This window comes from Myotis lucifugus, unplaced genomic scaffold, assembly GCF_000147115.1.
Source record: "Myotis lucifugus unplaced genomic scaffold, Myoluc2.0 scaffold_925, whole genome shotgun sequence".
Classification (NCBI taxonomy): domain Eukaryota; kingdom Metazoa; phylum Chordata; class Mammalia; order Chiroptera; family Vespertilionidae; genus Myotis; species Myotis lucifugus.
The window spans coordinates 25,278-48,572 of NW_005871973.1; the positions used below are offsets into that span (position 1 = coordinate 25,278).

Sequence of the window (23,295 nt, forward strand, 5' to 3'; positions counted from 1 at the left end):
CACAAACGTTCCTTGTAGGGCTGAGCCAGAACATGGATAAGGAAGTGATTATAATTTACTCAGATGTTCCGGGAGGCTGACAGCCTGCCTTCTCCCCAAAGGCCCGACTGTTTGGCCAAGGATGGGAGCAGGAACCAAGCGCAGGATGAATAGTCCCTTCCTCAGCTTGAACTGGAGGCTCAGGTCCCACCCGGTCCTTATCTCTGAACTTGTAGTTGAATCACTGAGAAAGAATTCACGGGGACTCTGCTCAGCCAAAGGCACTGGGTGAGCCAGGCCCCTAGTCCCCTAGTCCTCAGCAGTGGGAAGAAACCTGTAGGAAACCCCTGTGTTGTGGGGGTGCTAGAGTGACTGAGCACTTGGGGTGCAGGGACGCTCAGGAAAGGACATCTTCTCCCTGTGATGGTGAACACTGGGCTGGTTCCTGAGCAGGGGGTGGCAGAGGGATGGTGGGATTTGAGTTTAAATTCCACAACTCGCTGGGTAAATTAACTCTCTCATCCGGGTTTTCTTCTCTGTAAAAACAAAAGGGTAAGCCCCACACCACAGGTGTTCGCGAGGGCTAAATGAGGTAACAATTGTGAAGCCACCTAGCATCAAGTCTGGCCCCAAACAGGCACACAATGAATGCTGGAGTTCCATCCATCCATCCATCCATCCATCCATCCATCCCCTCATTCCAGAAAAAAGATCCAAATCCCAGAGACCTGGCAGTACACACGTCACAAAACACTTCAGCAGGAACTAGTTTTCAAAAGCAGCCCTTGGGAACCAGGCCCTCTCTTCACAGAATGTTTCATTATTGTCTAATCCTGCCTGCTCCTCAGCTCTCCCAGCCCTCCCAATCCTCTGCTTCAACGGGGACCACCTGAAAACACCAAGATCTGGATCCTCTTGTCTCTTCTTCCCTGTTCAAGTCCCCCTGGGCACCTTTTCCTTCTGGACGCCTTCTCTTGTCCTCAGAGAAATTTTATCTTCCCTAACGCCAACTTCAATGGCTAGGCATTCTATTGGTCAAACTTAAACACTTCCGTATGTCTAAATGCATTCTGAAAATATGGGAACTGTTATGGGAGAAAAGCATGGGTGGTCTTTCTCCATTGCCAATGGAAGTGCGATTCTTGGGGTACCGTTGGAATAAGCATTTCCAGAGGCCCCCACAGGAGGACAAGATATAGTAGAAGCTTTATTTCCGTGGGATTCACCCCTGGGTTTCCAAAGTTCCAATTCCCTTAGTCCAGTCATGGAAGTGTAGGAAAATACGGGGTTCCAGTAAAGCTAGAGGCAGAGCCAGTGTCCAGAGTTTCCTTTCCATGTTGGAGCCGGGTCCAGTTCAGTATTAGGCTAGTTGCAGTCCATCAGTCCATTGAAGGAGGTGGACTTAGAAGTTGTAGTCCATTAGTCCCTTAGAAGGGGGTGGGTTTCACATGGCCGTGGACCATGTGGGTGAAGGCCAGGAAGTCAAGTGTGAGCCAAGAGCCAAGCATGCCAAGAGGAACCAAGAAAGCGAACTCCTTTGTTCAGGGGATTAAATATCCCAAATTTCGTGTCCTTGTAGTGGCAACGCCCATTCTGGCCAATGACCTTTGTTCTCAAGTGTGACGGACAACAATACCTTCCCTATGTCACCCCAACTTTACTGGGCTTGCGTCCATTCTCCTCCCTGTCCAGTCCCTTACCCAAGGGATCTGCAGGGAATAGCCCGTGGCTCCCTGGGGGATGTAAAGCTTTAGCTTCCGGGTGAAGCGCTCAAATGACATGTCCATAGTATCTGGCCTTCCCTTTGCTTCTTTTCTGTGTTCAATAACTAGGTTAATTACAACGGTATCAGAATGAGAAACACTAAAATGTCAACAGTTGAGTACCTCTAGGTAGTGGAACTTCTTTTCAATTTAGCTGTATTTCCTAATTTCTGCAATATACATATATGACTTTTTTAAAATATATTTTTTATTGATTTCAGAGAGGAAGGGAGAGGGAGAGAGAGATAGAAACATCAATGATGAGAGAGACTCATTGATCAGCCATGCAAACTCAGAGACCTAAAGTAACCACAAAGGATGGTCTGAAATTAAAACTTTTTAAACTAAAGAGCAGTTTATGGTGGTTAGCTGTCCTAGTCTGGTATCTTCCCTGACAAAGGTCAATCTTTGCCTTAACTGAGTCTGTCTTTTTGCATCTATGATAAGATGTCATTGGAATGTCAAAGTAACTTTCTTTTTTCTGGACCCCTCAAAGCACAGGCACTGCTCTGCGGAGACCACAAATTCCCTCATTGTTATTGAGTTAATTGTTTTGTTTTGTTTTTAATTTATTTTTATTCATTTCAGAGATGAAGGGGGAGAGAGAGAGAGAGATAGAAACATCCATAATGAGAGAGAATCATCTATCGGCTGCCTCCTGTATGCCCCACACTGGGGATTGAGCCCGAAACCCAGGTATGTGCCCTGATGGGGAATCCAACCATGACCTCCTGGTTCATAGGTTGATGCTCAATCACTGAGCCACACCGGCTGGGCTTGAGTTAATTGTTGACTGTTAACTACCCTGCACCCACTTAAGTAAAAAAAAGTACGTGTCTATCATTTTACTTTTTATCCAATCCCAGAGGTTTCCCCACTTTGCTTTCTCCCACCTCCCTAACCTATCACTCGTAGATTCCATGTCACCCACTACGTCTCCTCTTTTAATTGTAATGTATAAAACAAGGTGATAAACTGCCATTCTCCTGAGCATTATCTCAATCCATTGAGATTCTGCTTTCCGGCAATTGTTGACAGTTTGGCTCAAATAAACTCACAAAAATTCGTCACAGGTTTGAATGTTTCTTACATTGAATGTTAACACATGCTGCAACTCTCCCCGCCCCCACCCCCACCGACCCCCGGCAACATCCTGTGTGAAATATAGTGAAGGCCTGTAAGGCTGTGAGACCTTGGAAACCTGGCCAAAGAGAAACTGCTTCCAGACGTGAGCCTAGATTGTAAAAGGCTAGTGTACGGTCTCACACAGCTTGTCCACGGCCTCTCCCCCTCCCCTGTATGCCCTGTTGTTTGGTGTTTCCCGTACTCTGTAAAACCTTGTGTTGGGAAAGTCTGGGTGGTGATAAAACAGCACCGGCCAGCATGCCCCCTGGCAGCTGGTGTGGCCGTACCCCTCATGGGTCAACCGCCACCAGTGCACGTTAATTCCTAACAAACCCATGTCTTTCACAAGTGGTCCTCTGGATGATTTCTTTGGAATCCACAAACAACATGCTGAGGTTTTCTGGGACCTTCGCACTTTGCATACCAATTGATATATTTGGGCAGATGGATTCCAGAGAAATTCCCGTAGAGTTGATGGCTGGGGAAGCAGGATGGGAGGCAGTGTGCAGGTGGTGCCGGGAACCCCACTTTGGAAAAGGAGCTCCATGTGGTAGGAGGTGGCAACCCAGGGAACCACCGTGTGAGTGCTCCAGGGACGCCTGGCAAGTGCAAGCAGGGCTTCTTTCAGTCCAGTATCCGTGGCATGGAAGTGCTGCTGGCAACATGGAAGGAAAATTTAAAAATGAGTCTTTTGAGCACCATCTGGAGGCTCAGAGGCCTCTGTGGTCCGGGGAACACTGGGGAATTGGTGCTGCTCCCAGCCCTGGGCAGGCTGCAGTAGCAGCATGTGAGGGGGAAAAAGCCTGGCCCTTTTACATTCAAATTTTTATCTTAGAATCTTACCTCTTACAGAAAAGCAAAGTCCTTTGTCGATTTCATTATAATCAAATATATAACCATACCATTGTAAGTTTGTCATTCATAGGTAGTCACTATTTTACTCCGATGCATTTGCAAAGAGATTTCATCTTAAAGATTCATGGAAATAAAAAAAATGTATTCATATGGGCCTGAAGAAACTGAAAATAATTACTGCTTTTATGAGTTTGCTCAAAATATTACTAACTTTTTTCATCCATTGATTTTAGGGAGAGTGGGCAAGAGAGGGAGAGACAGAGAGAAATATCAATGTGAGAGAAACACATCTATTGGTTGCCTCCTGCACGAGCCCCGACCAGGACCTGGGTGGGGGGAGGAGCCTGCAACGGAGGTACATGCCCTTGATCAGAATCCAACCTGGGACCCTTCCATCTGCAAGCCGATGCTCTATCCACTGAGCCAAACTGCTAGGGCTAAATATTACTAATTAAAAAAAATGTTTTGTTTTCTAGATATAAGAACTTATTTTTCCCTAGGAGCAGTGTGGTACATTATACCTTTGTGAGCAATACCAAAGCATTTATATTTTTCTCCCTACCTGCTCCCTTTAGAATTTGGAAACTCTTAATGAATATTATTCAATTTTCATGGCAATATGGTTGTTTGCATGAATTCAATGAGAATCCGTTCTCTTTATAACAGGACACAATTGAAAACTGATTTTATTAACCAAGACTTTGAATGGCATGTCATGTTTGAGAGAGACATGCATAGACTCTGAATGTCACCAGAAAACTTTAAGGAATTAAAATGGACTTTGACTGAGTTCAAATCTTGACTCTTGTAAATGAAAAACTCACACATTCAACAATATGATGAGTCCCAGAAAAAAAAAAGAAAGAATGAGGGATGTGGAAAATAAATAGGGGTAGTACATAATAATAAAAGGAGACTTGACTTGGAATGGTAAACACACAATACAGACTACAGATCATTTATTATAGCATTGTGCACCTAAAACCTCTGTGTGCTCTTTTGAGGAAAAGACAACAGTGGGATTGGCCAAAGAAACACCAGCGGGCTTTTGAGGAGGCAAAAAGAACAGTTAAACAGGTACAGGTGCTCGGTATCTATGATCCAGCTCTACCTGGGGAATTGGATGTACGTGTAACCTGACCTTGTCTCCTGCGCTGCGAACATTACAGTTCCCAGGTATGGAAAGGGCCGGGAGAAAGATACAGCCTAATAAAGAAACAGCTCTATGCCACCTACCATGCCCCGCAAGCAACAGAGCCTATAACTGGAAGCTCTGCTGTAAGGGTCCAGATCACGGGGTGGCTGCAGGACATGTCTCACACCCTGAAATCTGGTGCAGCAGAGACACAAACTGTAGTAAGATGGAGTGTTTACCTGCAGCAGAAACATGTTCATTCAACATCCCCTCTTAGCCAGGAATTGCGGACACTGTTGGGGCCAGTCACCTTTGTGTCAGGAGATGCTGAAAAGGCACTCAAGGAAGAACTTATTGGCCCTTCACCAGTGAAAGCAGGTACTGTTCCAGCGCCAACTGACGCATGGTACACCGATGGCCCACGCAAAGGACAGCCCCTAAATGACATACTCAGGACTGGACTATCAACAGCAGACCCCTGTGGGGACAAACCATGTGGGCTGACATATGGACGGTTGTACAGAGTACGGAGGTGACCCTATATCATGTCACAGGACATCAAGCATTACAAGGTCCAGGGAATGATGAAGCAGATATGTTTGCTCATGTTTGATGGCTAGAAGAGGCCCCAGCAGAAGACCTGGCTACATGGCTACACAGAAAAATAAAACATACAGGGCAGAACACCCTGTGAGCAACAGCTAAAACCTTGGGCCTTCCATTAAAAATGATGACATGATCACAACTTGTCAACAGCGGTCTGTATGTGCAGAGGAGCATCTGCGTCCCTCACTGACAACGACAGGACGTTATATATAAAACTGGGCTGAAAGCCACATTGAATGGTGACTGTACCTCCCTTATAACCCAACAGGAACTGGACTAATAGAACGTTATAACGGACTGTTAAAAAATGCCCTAACGCCCAACTGGTGTGGCTCAGTGCTTGAGCATTGGCCTATGAACCAGAAGGTCACAGTTTGATTCCAGGTCGGGGCACATGCCCAGGTTGTGGGTTCGATCCCCAGTAGCGGGCATGCAGGAGGCAGCCGATCAATGATTTTCTCTCATCATTGATGTTTCCATCTCTCTCTCTCTCTCTCTCTCTCTCAACAAAAATATAATTTTTTAAAAATTCTCTAAAAACTAGAGAAATGTTGTTACAAGGATGGACCACAAGACTCTCTGACGTACTACTGGCCATGAATGAAAAGCCCTGACCAGATCAACCTGCAGCATCCCCACTGAGAGTGAAGTTCAAACAACAGATACTAAAATAAGACCTTATTGGGGAATGGAAAATAGCCTGTTGTTGCCAACACCCCAGGAGCTGGATTATTAATCCGGCCCAGGGAAACTCAAACTGGTACCCATTGGTGTGCCAGTGGGGGGAGGTGTCTTGCCCAGGGCTTGCTTATCCAACCTACCATAATGGGTAGGTGGCCAACTACTATTGCATCTGGCAGATCTGTATTCCTCCTCTCACAGCTAGTGTTCTAGGCGGAGAGGACATCACTGGTCAAAAGGTATAGTATAGAAGGCCAGGGAGACCACACGAGCAAGCCACTATCCCTACACAGGATAGAGCAATGGCCTGTATACTCCCCACTGGTGCTGATTCGCCTGTGTTGGTGCCTACTAAACATGTGTCTTATTCTCCTAAGTTTAGTGCAGGCTAACAGCTTTGAGAGATGGGCTGATGAAGGACTCCCCAGCCCAGTGTTTCAGATGTTGGGTATGTTTGGAAATGCCCCTCTCTGCTACTGCTGGGCTGCCTTGGAAAACAAATCCAGTCAATCTGACAGAATAATCCTATCTCAACATGATTTGGAAAGTTTTCTAGGGACTGGCGATCAACTTTATATACTCTGATAGAATATATATATACTAGAGTCCCGGTGCATGAAATTAATGCATGGAGGGGGTTACCCCTCAGCCCAGCCTGTATCTTCTCCAATCCAGGACCCTTGGGGAATGTCTGACTGCCAGTTTAGGCCTGATCCCTCTTACAATCCTGGACTGCTGGCTCCTAATTGCTCACCTGCCTGCCTGCCTGTTCGCCCCTAACTGCCCCCCACCCTCCGCCGGCCTGATAGTCCCTCACTGCCTCTGCATGCTGGCCTGGTCTCCCCCAACTGCCTCCTGCTGCTGGCCTAGTCACCCCTCACTGCCCCCCCTCCCTGACTAATCACCCCCAACAGCCCCCCTGCCAGCCTGGTTGCCCCCAACTGCACCCCCTGCTGGCCTAATTGCCCCCAACTGCCTCCCCTGTCAGCCTGGTTGCCCCATGCAACCTGCTGTTCAGTTGTTTGGTTGTCCCTCATTAACCCCCCTGCCGGCCTGGTCATAGGCAGCCATCTTGTGAGGGCGTGGGGGTCAATTTGCATATTACCTCTTTATTAAATAGGATTAGTATCAGAGTATATTAGTATCAGAGTATATATACTGTTATTCCTTTACTGTTCATTATATTGTTGCTATAAAATATAAACGCAATGTCTCACTTATCCTCCTTCCTCCCCAGAATATATATAAAAATATAACAGGCAAATTATACAGAAAGGGAAAGGGAGGTACCCATGTAGGGGTGAAATATATGATAAGTAGGAACATGGGCCCCTCCCCATGCTCCAACTCCCACTCCCACACTGCCCTGGCTGGGAAATATAGTGAAGGCCACCTGGAAGCGGACTTTGAGATTTTGGGATGCTGGCCAGCAAGAAAGGCCAAAGAGAAACTGCTTGTAGATGTGAGGCTGGATTGTAAACAGCTATGTTTTGATCTCACACAGCGTGGGCACAGGTTCTGTCTCCCTTGGAGTCAAAGTGGGGAGGAGTCCAGCGTTGTGTTGTCAGTGACTCACTAGATCCTCTCTTCACCTGATGCTCCAAAATAACAGCCAGAAGGAAAGAGTTCAATATAAAAAATCAGACAGCTAGGCAGGTTGAGGGTGAGATTTCAGGAAGGGAGATATGTGAGTGGGCAGCATGCACACAGAAAGATGCTCATCATTAGTTCCAGGATGGCCAAATACAACAGCTTGACAATGCCAAGTGCTGACAAGGATGTGGAGCCACTGGAACGCTCATACATTGTTAGTGGGAATGCAACACGACAGTTCGGAAAGCAGTTTGGCAGTTTCTTATCAACTTAAATGGACACTTACCCTGTGAGTTATCAGTTCCACCCCTAGATATTTACCAAAGAGGAATGAAAACTTATGTCTACACAAAGGTTCATGCACAAATGTTCATAGAAACTTTGTTCATAGTGGCCCAAAACAAACAACCCAAATGTTCATCAGCTGGTAAATGGGTAGATTAAATGAAGTATAAATTAAATTAAATGCTACTTAGTAATAAAAAAGGAACACACTGCCCTGGCTGGTTTTCTCAGTGGTTAGAGCATACACCTGCAGACTGAAGGGTCTTCGGTTCAATTCCTGGTCAAAGGCAGGTACCTTGGTTGCAGGCTCCCCAGCCCCAGTAGGTGCGCATGCAGGAGGCAACCAATCAATGTGTCTCTCTATCTCTCTCTCCCCTCCTCCTTCTCTCTAGAAATCAATGGGGAAAACACCTTTGGGTGAGGATTAAAAAAAAGAGAAACACACTACTGAAATAGAAATAACATAGGTGAATCTCAAAATCATAACATTGAATAAAAAAAGCCAGATTCAAGAGTATATATCATATAATTTTCTTTATATGAAATTTTCAAAAAGGCAAAATGAATTCATAGTAACAAAAAGCAAATAGATTACCTGGAACTGAATTTGGGAGGGAACTGAGTACCAAGGGACACCAGGGGACCTTTTCGGGGTGACAGAAACGGTCTGCATTTGTGTGTGGTGATAATTACATAGGTGTATACATTTGTCAAAACTCTTTAAACTATACTGTTAACATAGATGCATTTTTATTATATATAAATTATGCTTCAATAAAGCTGATTAAAATGCAGGAAAATTCTGAGAGAATACAGTTGAATATCAAAACTCTATAGAGGATCACTTGATCTAACCTTAGAAGAAGGAGACAAAACCATAAAGGCTGGGAGGCTGGTCTGGGTGAGTGCCCATCAGTGGGCATTGTTGAAAGTCCTTGGACACGGCAGCAGAAGAGATCTTTTAAGTGGGGAATCTAAAGAGAGCTTAAGCAAATTCACCCAAAGGAGGAAAGGACAGGGGGCTTGTCTTGAACATCCTCTGCGGCTGGCCTTCTACTCTGGGCAGTTGCTTCTGTGTCTCCAATCCCTTGGGGGTCATCTCAGGCAGGACCTGTCTGCTTTCTTCCTCCTCACGTGCCCAGGGCTCTGCAGACATCCCTTGGCTTTGGACCATTCTTTGCCTTGGTTGGTCAATGTGACTGTTCTCCTTAACCCTCATTGGCTCTCCCTATGTCCTATGGCCTTCATCTTTGCAGTAGGGCTTACTTTTGGGAGGGGCCGTGGATAGGAACATAAACTCTGAGCACCCCTCCAGGACACCCCAAATGGAATCCTGCTAAGGGCAGAGCATTTGAGGCCCCGCTGGTAGTGCATGTGGCTGGGTGGTGCCTGGGCATAAATGCAATGACTGAAAGACTCAGAGCACACAGAGCAGGTAGGAGAGGGGCTGGGGGCTGGAAGGGAAGGGGAGGCGGAAGTTGACCCGCCTGGAGACTTAATCGGGGAGCAGGGTGAGCAGGGTCCTTGGGAAACAGAGTCTCTCTTCCAGGGCTGGCTACAATCTTTGGGGGGCCTGGTGTAAAATGAAAATGTGAGGTCCTGCCCAGGTCAGGTGATCAGTCGGTTGGAGCATCATCCCGGTGCACCCAGATTTTGGGTTCAATCACTTTGAAGTAGGGATGAGTGTATATTCCAAGATACCTGGACAACTGTAATTAATATGACAACGTCCCAGGCCCTGTTGATGAGGTGGACAAGGTCACATTAATAATTGAAGGAAAAACAAAATTTCCAGTAGAAGACGATGGAAACAAGGAGGTAATTTTTTTCCTCACCCAAGTTCACGGGCTCTCTGAATTTCCCCCACAGACTCCAAGTTAAGAACCACAAGTGGCTCTCAAACAGAACTTCAAATTAAAGTACAGAAAAATAAAAATAAATATGTCAGCCTCACCTCACCCAGGAAGATGAGAATCGGTTGCTTTGGTCTGTGGTTCTGAGCCCAGACTCTGCAGCCAGACCATGTCAGGTTGAACCTCCTTTTCTGCCGTGGGCGGCTGTGCGGCCTAGGCCAAGCCACCGTGCTCGCTGTGCCTTCGTTTTCTCCTTTTGTAGACGCTGATGTGGAAGTCCTGTCCTTCGAGGGCCCCCATGAGCAGGGAGTTCAGGTGGGATGGGCACTGGGCACCATGATTGTTTGGCTGTTGCAGTTTGACAGATGTGTGTGTGCTCCGGGTCACAGCATAGAATGTGCTTCTTCCTGTGGCCATGGTCCAGAATGTTTGGAAACCTTGTCCCGGAGGATTCTGGGACTCGGGCCTTGGTGAGAGATCCTGTGGGAGTCCCGGCTTGTGAACGGAGAGATGAAGAGTGTGCGAGGCCTGGGTCTGCACTAGTTCTCCGTTGCCGCCATAATCACTTACCACACTTCAAGGAGCGGTGTCCTTGGCTGTCTCTGGCTCTCACCTTTGCCCGTGTTGCTCCCTCCGCCTGGAATGACCTCTTCCCCGCGTCTCCATCTGGCCCGTTCTCACTCGGCCCCTAGGACTTAGCTCTTCCAGGAAGGCTTTCCTGACGCACATCCCGACCACCCCACCTCGGGGAGGTGCCCATGTCCGATGCCCTGCATGTGTGCCCATCAACACAGATGCCACAACCAACTGCCACCATCTGCATCAGTGACGGACTCTGCCCCCAGGAGGTGCCCTTCAGCGGAACATCTGGTCTCTTCTTCTTCACACCCCTGCTTCCCAGGAGAGCCTGGCATGGGTGAGGTCTTGGCAAATATGTGCTGAGTGAGTGAATGAATGAGTGGCTTCCCTGAGGCCACTGACACACTCAGAGAAGCTGAGCCGGGGCCAGCAGAGGCCTGCCGGCTGGGCTAGGGATGGCGAGCAGGGCTGGGGGGCATCCTTGGAGCCCAGAATCCTCAAAAATTGGGGAGTCAGCCCAAGGTCGGTCCTGCATCCTCAGCAGAATTGCTGGGGCCTGGGGTGTCAGACCCACCTCCTGTCTCATCCTGCAGCTCCGTTCCCTGAGCTCTAACCCAGAGGCCAGATTCCCCACAAGCTCAGAGGGCTTTGGTTGTACACAGACCCAAGGACCACACCCGGACACCCTGTTCCTGCAGCAGAAGCTTTATTTGGGGGATTCTGATTCAGCGCCCCGACTTGGCTATCCCAGGGCTACCACCAGCCCAACGGCCTCCACAGGGTGACCCATGCCCCCAGCCCTGGGGACCTGGGAGTACTCATTTTTTATGGCGTTATTTAGTTGTTCTTTTTAAATTTTTTTATTAATTAATTTGAGAGAGAGATAGAGACAGAGACATTGATTTGTTATTCCACTGATTTATGCATTCATAGCTGATTCTTGTATGTGCCCTGACCAGGGACCAAGCCGAGATCTAGCCATATCAGGGAGACGCTTTAGTATTCTGGGTTGTGCTTGGTGGTGTAGGCTCCTGAGGCTCTGCTACGGGATAATCCCATTTAAAACCGATGCCTGTGATGCCAAGGAGCTGAGTCTGGCCGAAGACTCCTGTGAGCACCTTGCTGGGATCGCTGGGGTAGACGATGAAGCTGCGGCCACTGTTCGTCCCGAATGAGAACTGGCGCCTCAAGTTGGTATATACAACCAGGTAGCGGAGGTAGACCCTGTGTGAGCCGACCAGCCCTATAATGTATTCATCTGGCTGCAGGATGAATTCCTGGGCATGCCCACCTGAGACGCCATATATTTCACTCCAGGCGGATCCATATCTCAGCTGGATACTGGAAGAAAGAGGAGCTTTGAACACTCTGGATTCAGGCTGACGCATCACCCCCAGGTCCTCTATCCCTCACACACCCCTCCCCGCAGCCACCAGCAAGGAGAACAGCCCTGTCACATGACTTGGGGATCCTGAGACAGACAGGCTGCTCTGCGGCTTTCAGGCTCTGTGGTCTTGGGCTTGTGGCCCAGCCTTTGGGCCTCAGCGACTTCATCTGCAGTGTGGGGGTGATTGTGGGGAGCAGGCACTGAGATCATCCAGAAGGAGAGCTCTGCTAAATGCCGGGTCACCATGCCCCTCAGGCGGCGCCAACTGTCATCCTTGCTCAGAGCAGGGAGCTGTTCCCCAGCCAAGCTTGGGTTTTCTGAGCCCAAATCACTCCAACCAGATCAGGTTGCAGGCCTGAGAAGCAAGTGACTTCTCACACTCGCCTGGGGGAATCCCACTAGCTTTGCTCATCTGAGTTTATCTGTGTCCTTCACACCTTGATGCCTATCCAAGAGCCTCCTCCTCCGCTGGTCCCTACCACATACTCTGTTCCCTTTGCTACTGGCTGCTCTCCCCCATTCTCTCTCCCAGGTCCCTGGGACCCCCTAAGTGTAGAGCAAAGATTTCCCCCAGGCTTCAAGCAAGGACACCTCCCTAACATTAGGGGAATGGCCCTGGGCTTTCTGCCTCTACAGGGTCTGGCGAATTGTGCTCAAGCAGTGGTTCACTGTGACCTTCACTTCCTTCCTCTTTGACCCTAACCTCCCCCTGAATTTCCCATCAGGCATTCTCAGACTGAAAGGCTGTTTTTGGTTGAGTTGAGTTTGGGTTGAAAGGAGCAAGTAGGGAGAAGCATTATTTATCCCGTTTTTAGATCAACCCAAGTAGCAATGTCTGCACTTGCAGGTGGAGACAGAAAGAATTGGGACTGGTGTGCAGGAGAGGAGGTGGCTGAGGAAAAGGGACAAACCGAAAGGTGATGGCTGGTGGCTGCATGACTCCAAGACTGGCCTCAAGGAGTCATCGGGAGCCCAGTGAAGATGTTGGGGAAGAGGCGCTGAGCCCCCCTCCCCAAGTTCCCAAGACTGAGGCATGCGTTGGGACAGAGATAGGACTTTGTGCCCAGCCTCTACTCACCTCCTAATTATGCCTATAGGACTTATAGACACCCGGATCCCAGATATGTCATTTTTATTGTCTATAGAAGAACTGAAATACGTGCCTCCTCCATTCCCATACATCTCTAGATGGAAGAAAGAACCAGGTGAGGGAGAGAGAAAAAATTACACAGTAATATATCGGTTATCTTTTTGCAGAACTGGATGAAGCCCTTCCAGGCAGATGGGACAGTCCTGAGACTAGAGTTAGTCAAGGGCCGAGCCCAGACCCAGGGGGATGGGCTGGAGGGAGGGAGACCCAGACACTTACGATCTGCCCAGCAGGTGGTGCTCCACAGGATGGTAAGGGTCAGCCACAGCAGCATGGTTTCTGGCTCCCGTGTCCCAAGGCTCCTGGAAAGAAGGGACAGGCCACCAGGCTCTCAGAGAAGGGCCCTGCCTTACCTGGTCGGTCCATCCAGGTGAGGGGAGCACCGCCCTACCTGGCCAGGAAAGTCTTGTCGCCCAATCCTGGCAATGGGGAGACTTGCGCCTAGGCACCCTCCACCTGGCCTTTTATACCCCAGGCCTTGTGGGCCCCCATCCAGAAGGAAGGAGAAGGGGACACCCCGAAGACAGATCGGTGGGGGCTCTTCCTGAGGGAGGCTCCCGGATGGACATGCTGTGTTTGTTGTCTTGGCCCCAGAGCTTACGCAAACAAAACAGGTCTGGGACATGGGATTTTGCTGTCACCTCTGAGCACCTGCACTAGACCTTGACTTCAGAGGTGTGGGGAGTTTGCTGACAGCCCTTTCCGGGTTGGCCAGACAGGTTTCAAGCCCATGAGGGGCCATAGGTGGAATGTCCACAGACGGTTCGTGGGGTCCAGGGCTCCTGCCTTGTGCACAATTGGAATGAGGACCTCATTCAGGTCTGGGCAGAGCCCATGGTCCCTTGGGCTTTCAGGAGTCCAGGTCAAGCTCCCCTCTCTGAGAGCCGGGAGGACAATCAAGTTCTGTGTGTCTGGTACCAGGTGTTGGCCTCCCAGGGTCTGTCACGTGGAAGATGCCTGTGATCTTTCCTCTGTACCAGGACTGAGAGTAGCTGGGGATGAAACAGCCTCAATGGGGTGTGGGGTGACCAACAGCAAAGGTGACATGACAGGAGGCACAGAGGATTGGGAAGAGGTGAGCCTCCTGGCCAGTCCTTCTGAGAGGGCCTGGGGCCAGGCCAAGGGGTCAGACCTTATCTGGAGGTAATAGGGTACTTCCCAGGGTTGAGGGGACCCTGCTGGTGCAGCAAGTCTAGGCTTTGTGTGAGGGCCGGACCTAAGGCTGTCCACAGGGCCTCCCCAACCTTTTGGAAGAGCCATGGGGTCATAGTCATCAAGATGGGGCTGATGGCCTGGCCAGTGTAGCTCCGTTGGTTATGCTTCAATAAAGCTGATTAAAATGCAGGAAAATTCTGAGAGAATACAGTTGAATATCAAAACTCTATAGAGGATCACATGACCTAACTATAGAAGAAGGAGACAAAACCATAAAGGCTGGGAGGCTGGTCTGGGTGAGTGCCCATCAGTGGGCATCGTTGAAAGTCCTTGGACACGGCAGCAGAAGAGATCTTTTAAGTGGGGAATCTAAAGAGAGCTTAAGCAAATTCACCCAAAGGAGGAAAGGTCAGGGGGCTTGTCTCGAACATTCTCTGCGGCTGGCCTTCTACTCTGGGCAGTTGCTTCTGTGTCTCCAATCCCTTGGGGGTCATCTCAGGCAGGACCTGTCCGCTTTCTTCCTCCTCACGAGCCCAGGGCTCTGCAGACATCCCATTGCCTTGGTTGGTCAATGTGACTGTTCTCCTTAACCCTCATTGGCTCTCCCTATGTCCCATGGGCTTCATCTTTGCAGTAGGGCTTACTTTTGAGGGGGGGGGCGCGTGGATAGGAACATAAACTCTGAGCACCCCTCCAGGACACCCCAAATGGAATCCTGCTAAGGGCAGAGCATTTGGGGCCCCGCTGGTAGTGCATGTTGCTGGGTGGTGCCTGAGCATAAATGGACAGACTGAAAGACTCAGACCACACAGAGCTGGTAGGAGAGGGGCTGGGGGCAGGAAGGGAAGGGGAGGCGGAAGTTGACCCTCCTGGAGACTGAATCGGGGAGCAGGGTGAGCAGGGTCCTTGGGAAACAGAGTCTCTCTTCCAGGGCTGGCTGCATACTTTGGGGGGCCTGGTGTAAAATGAAAATGTGAGGCCCTGCCCAGGCCAGGTAATCAGTTGGTTGGAGCATCATCCAGGTGCACCCAGTTGCGGGTTTAATCCCTGGTCGGGGCACATGCAGGAGTCAATGGGTAGAACAGCAGGTTGATGTTTCTCTTTCTTTCTCTCTTTCTCTCTCTCTCTAAAAAGCAATCAGTAAATACAAATTAGAAAGAAAATGTGAAGCCCCTTGATCAAAACTTATTATGGGGCCTGTCTGAGCGACTGAGCAGGTGGCACAGCCGTGAAACAGCCCTGGACTCTGTCTCCTCATTAAGCCCTGAAACCTGTAGGAAAAGGTTCTCCTCGGTTCCCTTTCCTCTACCTCCAGGAGCCCCAGGAGTCCTCACACCTGATCTCTCCTCCCCAGAGCCGCCCCTGAAGTGTTCTCGAAGTCTGTCACCCCGACCCCCTGGTCCAGGTCCTGGGGTGCCACCTCGGAGCCGTGCTGTGGTTCCCGTCCTCTCACTCCTCTCAGTCCTGCCTTCAGCGCTCAGGGTAAGACCCGGCCCTTTCTGTCCTTACCCCCCAGCATGAAGCCTGGCCTCCCCCCTGCTGAATGCAGAGCTGAGCCAGACATTTGAAGAAGTGGCCCCTGAACCCAGGACCTGTCCTGCCCCCTCACTTTCTGCCCCACTCCCTGGGGGTGATGGGCCTCATCAAGGGGTGAGTAAGACTCAGGGCCCTAGGGCTGGCTCCCCAAATGTGTCAACTCTGTGCTGCTTCTCCGAGGAGGGTTTGAAACCACTGGAGCCCCTAGAGCAGGCCCTGCCCTCCCAGCTCCTGCTTCCTGGTGACTCCACCCAGCACACCCTCGGTCCCACCTAGGCTCTGGGTGCTAGAGAGAGGGGACGATTCGGCCTTGAGTGGGGGACAGGCAAGTCTTAAATGAAGCTGGTGAAAGTGCTCAAAGCTTGGAAAGGCTGGGGCACACGGTGTCAAATGGGAACGTGTGAAGGATCCCTTCTCTGGGGTTTTCCTGGTGCCTCAGCAGAGACCCGCTTCATCATGTGCGGTTCTGTCTCCCTGATCTGTCCTTTCCTCTGGCTAGAGTGGCGGTCCTCCCTGACAGACCCAGTCCTGACCACTCCCCCACACACACACCCCCAGCACCCTCTCCTCCCACAGCTCCCAAGTGTCTTGGGTTAGGGCTGCCAAATTCAGCAAATAAAAATACAGTGCACCCATTACAGTTTGTTTCAGACATACTCAAATGATTTTTTAGTATAACTATGCCCCATGCAGTATTTGGGATATGCTTACACTAAAAATAATAATAATAATAAATAAATAAATAAAAATTAAAATAAAAAAAATCAATATTTGGGACATAGTTATACTTTTTAAAAATGCAATGTTTGATATACATATACTTAGACTAAAAAAATTATTCATTGTATACCTGAAATTCGAATTTAACTGGGTGTCCTGCATTTTTCCTGGCATTCCTCCTTGGGATGTATCTTGGAATGTAAGAGCGGGAATAGCTGATCTAGACAGTCTAGAGAGCCTGGCTGGAAGGCCATTCGGGCCCTCTCTCTGTCTTTCTGCTGTTCTTTGTTCTTCAGTTTTCAGCCCCTTGGTGGACAGGCTGCCCCAAGGCCGGTATTCACACGTGACCGCACCAGGCACACGCAGAACCCGCCCGCCTGTGGCCCTGAGAACGGCCGGCTCCGCGTGGGTCAGGCTCCACCTGTGGCCATGGGCTTTAGGCGATGGCGTGGGCCAAGGGGGCAGTGCGGGCAGCCTTCAGCCTTCGCTCTGGGTGGACGGTGGGAGCCGCCACAGAAGGCCCGAGCGGGACAGCTGCCCACACTCTTAGAGAGTCCTTCCCGCCAGGGCAGCAGGAGGTGACGGCACACCACACCCGTGGCTGTGGGCTCTGCCCCGCCGGCTGGCAGCTGTCCACCGCCCCCCAAGGACACGCAGGAATAGACTTAGAGGCAGCGCGCGACCAAGACGACAGCTGTGGGTCTCCTGCCCACACTCGGAGACCGAGGAGGAGGGATGCGTCCTAAAGAGGCCTCCTTGGAGGGAGGGGCCGTGGCCACTGGTCTGGAGGACGGGGAGCACCGCACCTGTCCCGGAGAGAGGCCCCAGGAGCAGCCCGGGCCGGAAGGTGGTTACAGAAGGGAAAGAACCGGCCACTCCTCCGGGGTGAAGCGGCTGCCGGTCCAGCTCAGAGCTGGGCAGATGCAGGAAGGCCTTCCTAGATGCTGCGGGGGGGGGTTGGGGAACTGGCTGAGCTGGGAGGAGGGATGGAGCGGGGCCCCGCCAGGGAGTCCCACTCCTTCCCAGAATCCAGCTGAGGTTTGGGGGCGTTGCAGCCCGGGTACCCAGGCCCAGGTACTCCTGCATTGGGCTGGGGAGCGCATCCCCGCGGGCCCGCAGCGCGCGCCAGCATCCAGCGCCTGCTCCCGAGCACCAGCAGGGGGCGACAGACCGCCTTCCCCAGCTCCGCGGCCCGCCTTTGGGCGCCCCTCCTCCCGGCCGCCGCCAGCAGCTCCTGTCAGCCAGCGGCCAGCAGGGAGGGACTCTTCTGCCGTCTAGGATCGGCTTCAGGTGGCGATCTGCCCGGAGAAGCTGTCCGCCCGCTCAGGACCCGCTGCGGTGACCAGAGAGTTAAAGGCCAGCGCGGGGAAGGGGTCCCAGGGAGGTGGCCTGAGGGTCCTGGGTCCCACCTGGCGCTCGCTCACCTGGCAGAGCCGGGCGTCCAGGTGACTCGTGCGAGTACCAATGGGCATGGCCAGAGAGACCCTGAATGCTCGTGTTCAGTCTTAAAGGTCCTGCACAAAAAAAAAAAAAAAAAAAAGGTCCTGCACATACCAGAGCCCGTGTGGTCCTTGTCACCACAGGGAGTGGGCCCTGGACCCCAGCACTATGCGAGAGTTGCACCCTGATGACCCCCCAAGTCCTGAGCAAAGGTGGGGCGTCTGAACCAGCGCCTGGCTCCCAGGTGCCAGGCAGAGCTTGGCAGGGGGACGCGCTGGGTGTGCTGCCGGAAGGATGGAGGATTCCTGAGAACTCCTCCACAAATAAGGATCCACGGTGCCGCCCACTGTGCTGCACAGTTTGTCTGCACAACAGCCCCTGAGCTGGTGCCATGTCTGTCCTCCTCCCCCTCCCCTTCCTCTCCCCACTCTCCTCTCTCTCCTTTCATCCTGCCTGATCCCTGTCACAGGCAATGACGGTTAGTGCTCTCCCATCTCTGACCATCCTGTGGCCACACCAGGAGGTTTCGGGAAGCAGGGACCCCCTTTGCACTTGTCAGTCCCAAGGAAGGTGAGCACCCATGAAGGGGTCAAGAATCCCTTTATAACTGAAAACAGGTTTCCCTTTTAGCAAATCAAGGGCAAGAAACCAATTATGCAGCAGCAGGGCCCTCAAGCCTGGAGGAGCAGGAAGGAGGAGGGGTGCAAGGTGCGCCTCCCCCCCCCCACCCCCGCATCGGAGGACAAGGGGGTCCTGCGCAGCTACCTCCGATGCACCTGTCAGAATGGTGCGGATACGTGTTCTGTGTATTTCTGTGCTGTTACTCCTGACACCTTGAAAGACACGTCTAAAACACCCATCACTTTGAAGTAGGGATGAGTGTATATTTCAAGATACCTGGACAACTGTAATTAATATGAGAAAGTCGCAGGTCCTGTTGATGAGGTGGACAAGGTCACATTAATAATGGAAGGAAAAACAAAATTTCCAGTAGAAGACGATGGAAACAAGGAGGTAATTTTTTCCTCACCCAAGTTCATGGGTTCTCTGCATTTCCCCCACAGACTCCAAGTTAAGAATCAAAAGTGGCTCTCAACCAGAATTTAAAATTAAAGTACAGAAAAATAAATATGTCAGCCTCACCTCACCCAGGAAGATGAGAATCGGTTGCTTTGGTCTGTGGTTCTGAGCCCAGACTCTGCAGCCAGACCACGTCAGGTTGAACCTCCTTTTCTGCCGTGAGCGGCTGTGGGGCCTAGGCCAAGCCACCGTGCTCTCTGTGCCTTCGTTTTCTCCTTTAGTAGACGGTGATGTGGAAGTCCTGTCCTTCCAGGGCCCCCATGAGCAGGGAGTTCAGGTGGGATGGGCACTGGGCACCATGATTGTTTGGCTGTTGCAGTTTGACAGATGTGTGTGTGCTCCGTGTCACAGCAATAGAATGTGCTTCTTCCTGTGGCCATGGTCCAGAATGTTTGGAAACCTTGTCCCGGAGGATTCTGGGACTCGGGCCTTGGTGAGAGATCCTGTGGGAGTCCCGGCTTGTGAACGGAGAGATGAAGAGTGTGCGAGGCCTGGGTCTGCACTAGTTCTCCGTTGCCGCCATAATCACTTACCACACTTCAAGGAGCGGTGTCCTTGGCTGTCTCTGGCTCTCACCTTTGCCCGTGTTGCTCCCTCCGCCTGGAATGACCTCTTCCCCACGTCTCCATCTGGCCTGTTCTCACTCGGCCCCTAGGACTTAGCTCTTCCAGGAAGGCTTTCCTGAAGCACATCCCGACCACCCCACCTCGGGGAGGTGCCCATGTCCGATGCCCTGCATGTGTCCCCATCAACACAGATGCCACAACCAACTGCCACCATCTGCGTCAGTGACGGACTCGCCCCCAGGAGGTGCCCTTCAGCGGAACATCTGGACTCTTCTTCACACCCCTGCTTCCCAGGAGAGCCTGAATGGGGGAGGTCTTGGCAAATATGTGCTGAGTGAGTGAATGAATGAGTGGCTTCCCTGAGGCCACTGACACACTCAGAGAAGTGAGCCGGGGCCAGCAGAGGCCCACGGGCTGGGCTTGGGATGGCGAGCAGGGCTGGGGGGCATCCTTGGAGCCCAGAATCCTCAAAAATTGGGGAGTCAGCCCAAGGTCGGTCCTGCATCCTCAGCAGAATCGCTGGGGCGTGGGGTGTCAGACCCACCTCCTGTCTCATCCTGCAGCTCCGTTCCCTGAGCTCTAACCCAGAGGCCACATTCCCCACAAGCTCAGAGGGCTTTGGTTGTACACAGACCCAAGGACCACACCCGGACACCCTGTTCCTGCAGCAGAAGCTTTATTTGGGGGATTCTGATTCAGCGCCCCGACTTGGCTATCCCAGGGCTACCACCAGCCCAACGGCCTCCACAGGGTGACCCATGCCCCCAGTCCTGGGGACCCGGGAGTACTCATTTTTTATGGTGTTATTTAGTTGTTCTTTTTAAAAATTTTTATTAATTAATTTGAGAGAGAGAGAGAGACATTGATTTGTTGTTCTACTGATTTATGCATTCATAGCTGATTCTTGTATGTGCCCTGACTAGGGACCAAGCTGAGACCTTGGCGTATCAGCCAGATACTTCAGTATTCTGGGGTGTGCTTGGTGGTGTAGACTCCTGCTCTGCTAGAGGATAATCCCATTTAAAACCGATGCCTGTGATGCCAAGGAGTTGAGTCTGGCCGAAGAGTCCTGTGAGCACCTTACCGGGCTCGCTGGGGTAGACGATGAAGCTGCGGCCACTCTCCTGCCCGAATGGGGCCCAGCGCCCCAAGTTGGTGTATACAACCAGGTAGCGGAGGTAGACCCTGTGTGAGCCGACCAGCCCTATAATGTATTCATCTGGCTGCAGGATGAATTCCTGGGCATGCCCACCTGAGACGCCATATATTTGGCTCCAAGCGGATCCATATCTCAGCTGGATACTGGAAGAAAGAGGAGCTTTGAACACTCTGGATTCAGGCTGACGCATCACCCCCAGGTCCTCTATCCCTCACACACCCCTCCCCGCAGCCACCAGCAAGGAGAACAGCCCTGTCACTGCGACTCTAAGTCCCTGAGCACATGACTTGGGGATCCTGAGACAGACAGGCTGCTCTGCGGCTTTCGGGCTCTGTGGTCTTGGGCTTGTGGCCCAGCCTTTGGGCCTCAGCGTCTTCATCTGCAGTGTGGGGGTGATTGTGGGGAGCAGGCACTGAGATCATCCAGAAGGAGAGCTCTGCTAAATGCCGGGTCACCATGACCCTCAGGCGGTGCCAACTGTCATCCTTGCTCAGAGCAGGGAGCTGATCCCCAGCCAAGCTTGGGTTTTCTGAGCCCAAATCACTCCAACCAGATCAGGTTGCAGGCCTGAGAAGCAAGTGACTTCTCACACTCGCCTGGGGGAATCCCACTAGCTTTGCTCATCTGAGTTATCTGTGTCCTTCACACCTTGATGCCTAGCCAAGAGCCTCCTCCTCCGCTGCTCCCTACCCCATACTCTGTCCCCTTTGCTACTGGCTGCTCTCCTCCATTCTCTCTCCCAGGTCCCTGTGACCCCCTAAGTGTAGAGCAAAGATTTCCCCCAGGCTTCAAACAAGGACACCTCCCTAACATTAGGGGAATGGCCCTGGGCTTTCTGCCTCTACAGGGTCTGGTGAATTGTGCTCAAGCAGTGGTCCACTCTGACCCTCACTTCCTTCCTCTTTGACCCTAACCTCCCCCCTGAATTTCCCATCAGGCATTCTCAGACTGAAAGGCTGTTTTTGGTTGAGTTGAGTTTGGTTTGAAAGGAGCAAGTAGGGAGAAGCATTATTTATCCCGTTTTTAGATCAACCCAAGTAGCAATGTCTGCACTTGCAGGTGGAGACAGAAAGAAGTGGGACTGGTGTGCAGGAGAGGAGGTGGCTGAGGAAAAGGGACAAACCGAAAGGTGATGGCTGGTAGCTGCATGACTCCAAGACTGGCCTCAAGGAGTCATCGGGAGCCCAGTGAAGATGTTGGGGAAGAGGCGCTGAGCCCCCCTCCCCAAGTTCCCAAGACAGTGGCATGCATTGGGACAGAGATAGGACTTTGTGCCCAGCCTCTACTCACCTCCTAATTATGCCTATAGGACTTATAGACACCCGGATCCCAGATATGTCATTTTTATTGTCTATAGAGGAACTGAAATACGTGCCTCCTCCATTCCCATACATCTCTAGATGGACGAAAGAACCAGGTGAGGGAGAGAGAAAAAATTACACAGTAATATATCGGTTATCTTTTTGCAGAACTGGATGAAGCCCCTCCAGGCAGATGGGATGGTCCTGAGACTAGAGTTAGTCAAGGGCCGAGCCCAGACCCAGGGGATGGGCTGGAGGGAGGGAGACCCAGACACTTACGATCTGCCCAGCAGGTGGTGCTCCACAGGATGGTAAGGGTCAGCCACAGCAGCATGGTTTCTGGCTCCCGTGTCCCAAGGCTCCTGGAAAGAAGGGACAGGCCACCAGGCTCTCAGAGAAGGGCCCTGCCTGACCTGGTCCGTCCCATCCATGGGAGGGGAGCACCGCCCTACCTGGCCAGGAAAGTCTTGTCACCCAAGCCTGGCGCTGGGGAGACTTGCGCCTAGGCACCCTCCACCTGGCCTTTTATACCCCAGGCCTTGTGGGCCCCCATCCAGAAGGAAGGAGAAGGGGACACCCTGAAGACAGATCGGTGGGGGCTCTTCCTGGGGGAGGCTCCCGGATGGACATGCTGTGTTTGTTGTCTTGGCCCCAGAGCTTACGCAAACAAAACAGAACTGGGACATGGGATTTTGCTGCCACCTCTGAGCACCTGAACTAGACCTTGACTTCAGAGGTGTGGGGAGTTTGCTGACAGCCCTTTCCGGGTTGGCCAGACAGGTTTCAACCCCATGAGGTGCCATTGGTGGAATGTCCACGGTTCGTGGAGTCCAGGGTTCCTGCCTTGTGCACAATTGGACTGAGGACCTCATTCAGGTCTGGGCAGAGCCCATGGTCCCTTGGGCTTTCAGGAGTCCAGGTCAAGCTCCCCTCTCTGAGAGCCGGGAGGACAATCACGTTCTGTGTGTCTGGTGCGAGGTGTTGGCCTCCCAGGGTCTGTCACGTGGAAGATGTCTGTGATCTTTCCTCTGTGCCAGGTCTGAGAGTAGCTGGGGATGAAACAGCCTCAATGGGGTGTGGGATAACCAACAGCAAAGGTGACATGACAGGAGGCACAGAGGATTGGGAAGAGGTGAGCCTCCTGGCCAGTCCTTCTGAGAGGGCCTGGGGCCAGGCCAAGGGGTCAGACCTTATCTGGAGGTAATAGGGTACTTCCCAGGGTTGAGGGGACCCTGCTGGTGCAGCAAGTCTAGCTTTGTGTGAGGGCTGGACCTAAGGCTGTCCACAGGGCCTCCCCAACCTTTTGGAAGAGCCATGGGGTCATAGTCATCAAGATGGGGCTGATGG

The 23,295-nt window shown here is 51.6% G+C and overlaps 2 protein-coding genes across 2 annotated transcripts; both read right to left on the bottom strand.

The window, feature by feature from the left end:
* Positions 1-11,437: 11,437 nt before the first annotated feature.
* LOC102424381 (zymogen granule protein 16 homolog B) lies at positions 11,438-13,448 on the bottom strand. Its single transcript, XM_014448795.2, has 4 exons — positions 13,383-13,448; positions 13,211-13,293; positions 12,920-13,025; positions 11,438-11,795 (listed from the first exon to the last, which is right to left on the bottom strand). Exons 2-4 carry the CDS (start codon positions 13,263-13,265, stop codon positions 11,438-11,440), a joined length of 519 nt encoding a protein of 172 aa, XP_014304281.1. The 5' UTR covers positions 13,266-13,293; positions 13,383-13,448.
* A 6,913-nt stretch (positions 13,449-20,361) lies between these two features.
* On the bottom strand, positions 20,362-22,434 carry ZG16B (zymogen granule protein 16B). Its single transcript, XM_014448799.2, has 4 exons — positions 22,401-22,434; positions 22,228-22,310; positions 21,938-22,043; positions 20,362-20,790 (listed from the first exon to the last, which is right to left on the bottom strand). Exons 2-4 carry the CDS (start codon positions 22,280-22,282, stop codon positions 20,436-20,438), a joined length of 516 nt encoding a protein of 171 aa, XP_014304285.1. The 5' UTR covers positions 22,283-22,310; positions 22,401-22,434; the 3' UTR covers positions 20,362-20,435.
* Between the last annotated feature and the right edge of the window lie 861 nt (positions 22,435-23,295).

Coding starts and splice junctions, on each gene's coding strand:
- LOC102424381 (XM_014448795.2), bottom strand. CDS start 13,265: ATGCTGCTGTGGCTGACCCTTACCATCCTGTGGAGCACCACCTGCTGG. Junction 13,026..13,210: donor CACCACCTGCTGGGCAGATC/GTAAGTGTCTGG, acceptor TCTTCCATCTAG/AGATGTATGGGAATGGAGGA. Junction 11,796..12,919: donor CCTATAGGCATAATTAGGAG/GTGAGTAGAGGC, acceptor TCTTTCTTCCAG/TATCCAGCTGAGATATGGAT.
- ZG16B (XM_014448799.2), bottom strand. CDS start 22,282: ATGCTGCTGTGGCTGACCCTTACCATCCTGTGGAGCACCACCTGCTGG. Junction 22,044..22,227: donor CACCACCTGCTGGGCAGATC/GTAAGTGTCTGG, acceptor TCGTCCATCTAG/AGATGTATGGGAATGGAGGA. Junction 20,791..21,937: donor CCTATAGGCATAATTAGGAG/GTGAGTAGAGGC, acceptor TCTTTCTTCCAG/TATCCAGCTGAGATATGGAT.